General features: G+C 33.5%; 1 protein-coding gene across 1 annotated transcript in view; it reads right to left on the bottom strand.

Annotated features, from left to right (window-relative positions):
• Positions 1–913: 913 nt before the first annotated feature.
• VPS50 (VPS50 subunit of EARP/GARPII complex) overlaps positions 914–6000 on the bottom strand; it is a 130791-nt gene continuing 125704 nt past the window's right edge. The window contains exons 27-28 of the mRNA XM_056118362.1: positions 4938–5127; positions 914–2138 (exon numbers count right to left, since the gene is read on the bottom strand). Of these exons, the coding sequence (XP_055974337.1) occupies positions 2019–2138; positions 4938–5127 (310 nt within the window). The 3' untranslated portion in view covers positions 914–2018. The remainder of the gene's footprint in view (positions 2139–4937; positions 5128–6000) is intronic.

The following is a 6000-nucleotide window of genomic DNA, read 5'->3' as shown; positions in this document are numbered from 1 at the left end:
GGTAATTTCTCAACATACAAGAAATATTTGGTCACTTTATTATTAAGCAATTTCACAATACAAGGGTCCCACTGATATTTTGATACTAACCGGCACTTATTAAGTTAACGTTTAATACCCCTCAAATGTTTTTAAAGCACTAAAAAAAATTACTATTTTTATTCTGAAGACAAGAGAAGGCAAAGGTTTTGAAGACAAGAGAAGGCAAATGGGTTAGTGGAAAGGTCAGTCCTACTGTATTGCTGAGTTTCTAACAGAGATGTTATTCTTTTCTATCAAATTCTATCACCCTAGAAAACACTTCATCAGCAGGGACCTGCTGTTCATACTATTTCGAGTGAACTAAAGCAGAAATGAACAAAAAAAAGTCAACCATAAAATCTATGTAACACAAAAAGAAGCAGCTCCTAATCAACTGAGAAATAAATGAGATTGATTAGCTCTGTATGTGACCAGAAGAGTGTGTCATTTAAACACAAGCACTGACTTTATCTCATCAAGTGGCTGCACACATAATGGCTACTGGCAGAATATACTTTGAAAGCATCACTTCAGTGCCATAAGTAGATCATAATGACACCAAGAGGAAAGTCTTACTGTCAATATTAAATCAACAGTAGATGAACGGCTAAGTGAGAGACTGAAAACAAAGTCACAACAGACATACAAAATCCCACTTGCACACCTATTCTCAGAGAGCTCCCACATTACACTGTGTGCTGATTATGAACTGTCTCCCAATCACCTCCCCCAAGTCATATGTTGCCTTTACCAGACCTGACATCCAGTTCAATGAGTTATTGATAATTTTTGAAGTCCTGCCCAGTAACTTCAGACCAACACTACAGGCCTCAATGGTACTATACTTTCCAGTCAGAAAAAACATGCAAAAAAAATCCTAAATTGACAGGAATGAATGGAAAACTGGCCTTTATTTCATATATATTGGTAGAAGATGTCTGACTTCAAAGCAAGATTTATAGCAACTGTACCAGTTACTAAAGATTAACAAACTGGTTCCAGATTTAATCACTGACTAAACACATTATTTTATACCAGTGATACAAAGATTTTAAGAAAAGCCACTATATGGTCCTATACATCTACTTCACAACCACAAAGAGTTCTACCCCTGAGACACTGGAGCCATGTTTTGCTGTTTTAAGACAAAATTTGTTTCAAAGAGGGCAAAACATATATGAGAAATAAGCCACATATTTTTAAAAATAAGAAAACTCACAATTATTCTTGTGTACAATACTCAGGCACTCAAAATTAATACCAAATGGGATTAATTCTCCTTGTTGGTTTTAGGTTAAAGATAATTAACATTAAAATTCATAACACATTGCCTTATCTTCTTATGATATCTGCTTGCCATGAAAAATTGTCAAAATGCAGTCTGATATTATTATGTATAATATTTATTAAATTTCATCACTTATGATCAATCACTTTGTTATAACCAACTTAATCCTAACATAAACTTCGACATTTAAAAACACAAACAACATACTCATTTTAACTATCTTGCTTACACACACTTTTTAGTTCTCATGCAGTGCTCATAATTAGAAGATACTATACATTAAACCTCTTATATTATGCTTATTGAGAACCAAGTTCAGAGGGTAGAAAAATGTCAAAACCAAAAATTCTCCATAAACTGCCTATGGATGCATAGTCACTGTTTCTTCTAATTATATACTTGTATATATGACTGTAAATTATATACTTGGTACATGTGACTGTAAAATGTAGACTTGCAGTGACAAAAAAAAACAGTTAAGATGAAGCAATATTCAGGAAAGAATTACAATAAATGCAATCAAAAGTTGAAGAGACCAGAGCATATAAAAGTCATTTGAGAACAACACACAAACTTCAATGTTTTCCACTTTCCAGTTTGAAAGAACATGCACAAAATTTTAAACATTTGTCAGGAGTGCATGAAAATTTGGCTATTGTGTCATATGGATGGAGAGAACAACGCTATTGAAAAGGAGTTGCTGTATTCATTATCTCTTGGGCCTATCTATATCATCTATAGCTGCTAGTAGTTTTTGTCTTGCTTTCTTATTGATATGGGATCCAAGGCAAACATTCACCAGATTTGTCAGCTGCTTTGTTGAATATTCCTGTTCAAAAAAAAAATCTAAATTTAGTACACTGAAATACTTTAAAAGTATTTTGATCAATGCAACAACAACAACGACAATAAAAAAGCAAGTATCAGATCATGGTGGATACAAACCAGTGAAAAGCAGAGTAAATTATAGTTGATATAAAAGACAAAATGAACTAAGGCAACAAGTGTACTGTAGTAAACATTTGAAAAAAAGAAGTACAAGAATCTTTTTAATATGGTAGGGTAATCTGACATGCCTATGCTTTGTATTACTATGAAAAGCAAACACTTTATGCTTGTTTCTATGACAGTTTTTGTTATTAAGTTATCAAAACACACTGCCTTTTCAAATTTTTTAAATGCTAGAGAATAATTATTTCTGACACTCATATTTTGCAAACATTTTAGGTTAAAAGAACAATCTCCATCTACAATACAATTCTTTAAAGATACAATAAATAAATACAATAACAAGGATATGAAAGTTATTGATTTTTTAAATCTCATAATTGGCAGTTAAAAAGTAAAATTAAAAGCTATCTTTAACTACCAAATATTCCGGCTCCTTGAATTTTCAAGAATGCCTAAGGATTCATTAAAAAGTTTTGCATACTGATTTTGTTTTGGAAGCAGGTATTCAGATGGCTGTATTAATATCTACCAATAAGAAAAAGAAATCTGTCTTTATTGGAGATCTGCATAAAGATAATGTAATTTCAAAATACGCATTCAATAGACTGAAGTCTATTGAATGGAGGGATGCTGATACCTCAAATTGGGTGCAGTATGACAAAATACATTCCTAAGAGGTACAAAACTATAGCTCCAAAATATATAGTTGACAAGTATATATATATACATTATATATATATATATATATACTTGTACATATTTATAATATAAACACATAATTTTATATATTTTCACAATAAGAAAAAAGAAGATGGGGCTGGAGCGATAGCACAGGGGTGGGGCGTTTGCCTGGCACGCGGCCGATCCGGGTTCGATTCCCAGCGTCCCATATGGTCCCCTGAGCACCGCCAGGAGTGACTCCTGAGTGCAGAGCCAGGAGTAACCCCTGTGCATCGCCAGGTGTGACCCAAAAAGCAAAAAAAAAAAAAAAAAAAAAAAAAACAAGAAAAAAGAAGACAGAGGGAGAGGAAGAGAGAGGAAGAGAGAGGAAAGGAAGAATGAGAGAAGAAGAGAGGAAGGAAGAAAAATTGGGAGAGAAAGAACAACGGCTTGAGTTTGTGTTTCTGATTTCTAAGAACCTCTCTAAGTACCTGGTAAATTCTCTCATGTTACCACTTGGTAAAGAGCCAATATCATCAGGAACGTGACTAAACTAGTGTGGGGAGCATCCCATACATAGCTGAGGAAATTTAACCAAATTATAACTATCATTTGGTTAAAGTTCTTCTAAAATAGTTAAAATTTGAGTGCACTATGTTAAAAAAAAGATATCAGGTTGGCAGAAATCATATCAGAGCTATGGCGCTTGCCTTGTATGTGGAATAGCTCCTGAGCACTGCTTTATGTGTCCCCAAACGAGAAAACAAATGAAAAAAAAAAAAAACCTTGAAATCCTAAAAATGAAAAATCAAATAATAAGTATAAGAGCTTTTTCTCCTCAACTAATTGTGCTTCCCCCTCAGCCTCTTCCTGTAAAGGGCCCCAAAGTGTTCTCAGCTTACATTCTATTAGCTATCCGCTGAAAACGAGTACCTGGTTGTGCATTTGGGTTTTCAAATGTTACAGTCAAGTGGGATTACAAGTGGTGAAACTGTTCTCAGTTCTGGTACATTAGTCAAAATCAATGAAAATAATATATAGTTTTCTGCATTGTTTCCAAAGACCTGAAACTGAGCATCAGTGGGCACATTTACACAAAAACAATGCTCTGGTTCAGGCTAATTTTTCATTTGATTGTTCTAGAGTGTTTAAACCAGAAAGGAGCAGCATGCTAAAGAAAATATAAAGAGTTTCTATTTCCTTCTCCAGTCAAGTTAAAATACAATCTAATTTAACTTTCACCCATGAGAGGGCCATGAGCAGGAAAGTCTGAACATCAGAGTTACTGAAGGAGCAAGATTTGGTAATAATTTGGACACTTCATATTTTCATTAAAACTATCCACATACATACAATATAGCTGTAAAAGTTACACAAGAAAGCACTCCATGTTGTGCATACTTTGCTGATAAGAGATGAGGTGAATTAGGTCTAAAATTCAACATTCTAAGTAATATTTAAGAAAATTTTCCCCTACTTTTCTATGTATCTACATTAAGGGAAATATAATCACACTTATTACTTAACATAAAATTTAATGTAGGATAAAGTTAAACTTAGTCATTTAAATATTAGTATATATAAGTATCAATAGTACATGTCAGTAGGTTTAAGATATCACCAATTTACTGCTGACAATTATGAAATTTTAAGTTATGTCATAGACTTTAGCTTGTGAATCACTGTTATGTTGCTGCATTCAACTGGTGATATCAACCAACTTCAATAACACAGTTTCCTATTGCAGCATACACACAACTAGACTTTAGATTCCACCTATATTCCCAGGTAATTATTGTTACTGTTCACAAAGGTGTCAAAAGGATTTAATTAAGCAGAGAGCACTGTATAGACACAGTCTATAAATGGTAAAGAATTGGTCTACTTAGTTTATACTAAAAAATATAAAGGTCTCTTCATATTTTACTCTCATGATTTTGAATTATATAGTACACCACACAAGAACAGCACAAAGATAACGGAATAAAAGCTTAGTTAGCTGATTTCCAGTTCTCACCCTGTGCTCTTTGATCCAGCGCTCCATGTCATTCTCAGTAAGGTAGTAAGCTTTAATGTAGGTTTCCACAAATTCTTTATCAGGAATAGGTCTGATATCTGTAAGTTTCTCTAGTTTCATTAAAAACTGCTGAAAATCCAATTGCATCAAGGCACGACCCTCATTACTGCATTTCTTGACGTTAGCATATCTGAGATACACAATAATAATAAATACCTCATAAATGACTGTGTTTGAAAGAGGAAACTCTATATATTTATAACTTTCCTATAACCCACGTATGGACGTATTCTCAAGAAATGAGAGGGTCACAGGAGAGAGCACATGAGCTTTCAGTCATGTCTAGGTTCAGGCCTGTCACTCAATCATCTTCTATGCCCCAGTTTCCTCAGTTGCCAAGCAAAGAAGCTGAATAAATTTGATTTTCTTGGCTGCTCTCAGTATTTCCCAAACACTGATATTGCTTCCCTGGGAGTAGGGGAGTACTGCTTCCTTGGGGCTAGGGGGATATACTGAAATGATTCAGAAGGGTGGTTCTGTTTTCAAGGACATGGAGTGCATTTGTTTATTCCTTTTAAGAAGGTATTTCTGGGGTGGGTGCTAAGCAATTTTTTTTCAGAAAGGGAAGTGGCAGGCCAAAGGTTTAGAAATCTTTGTTAAAGACTACATTTGAGGAACATAGACACTTATAATAAAATTAAACTTCTTTCCAATTGAAATGGGTGCCAAGAATTACTTATACAATTAAATTATAATTATTCCAAAGTAACTTCAGGTCAAAAAATGTTCAAAATTATAACTATTCAATACAAAAAATTAAATAATTCCATGAATATTTAGCATACCTACGAAAATTTAAGAGAAAGTAAGTATAAAAAGTATATACATAGTTTTAATAAGACATTTTATAGACATTCTGACACACCACACTACTGAAACACTAAGAGTCCTAATTGTACCAGTAGTTACAATATTATAGTATACTAGTTATTAATCCTAACAATACATTTATTACTCGTAAGTCACTCTCTCATTCCTTCAATCACATAAAAGATGGAAAATA

The sequence above is a fragment of the Sorex fumeus genome, unplaced genomic scaffold (assembly GCF_029834395.1).
Source record: "Sorex fumeus unplaced genomic scaffold, SorFum_2.1 ptg000037l, whole genome shotgun sequence".
NCBI classification, from domain to species: domain Eukaryota; kingdom Metazoa; phylum Chordata; class Mammalia; order Eulipotyphla; family Soricidae; genus Sorex; species Sorex fumeus.
Note: the sequence above shows the minus strand (reverse complement) of the source record. Positions and strands in the feature narration are given on the sequence as shown.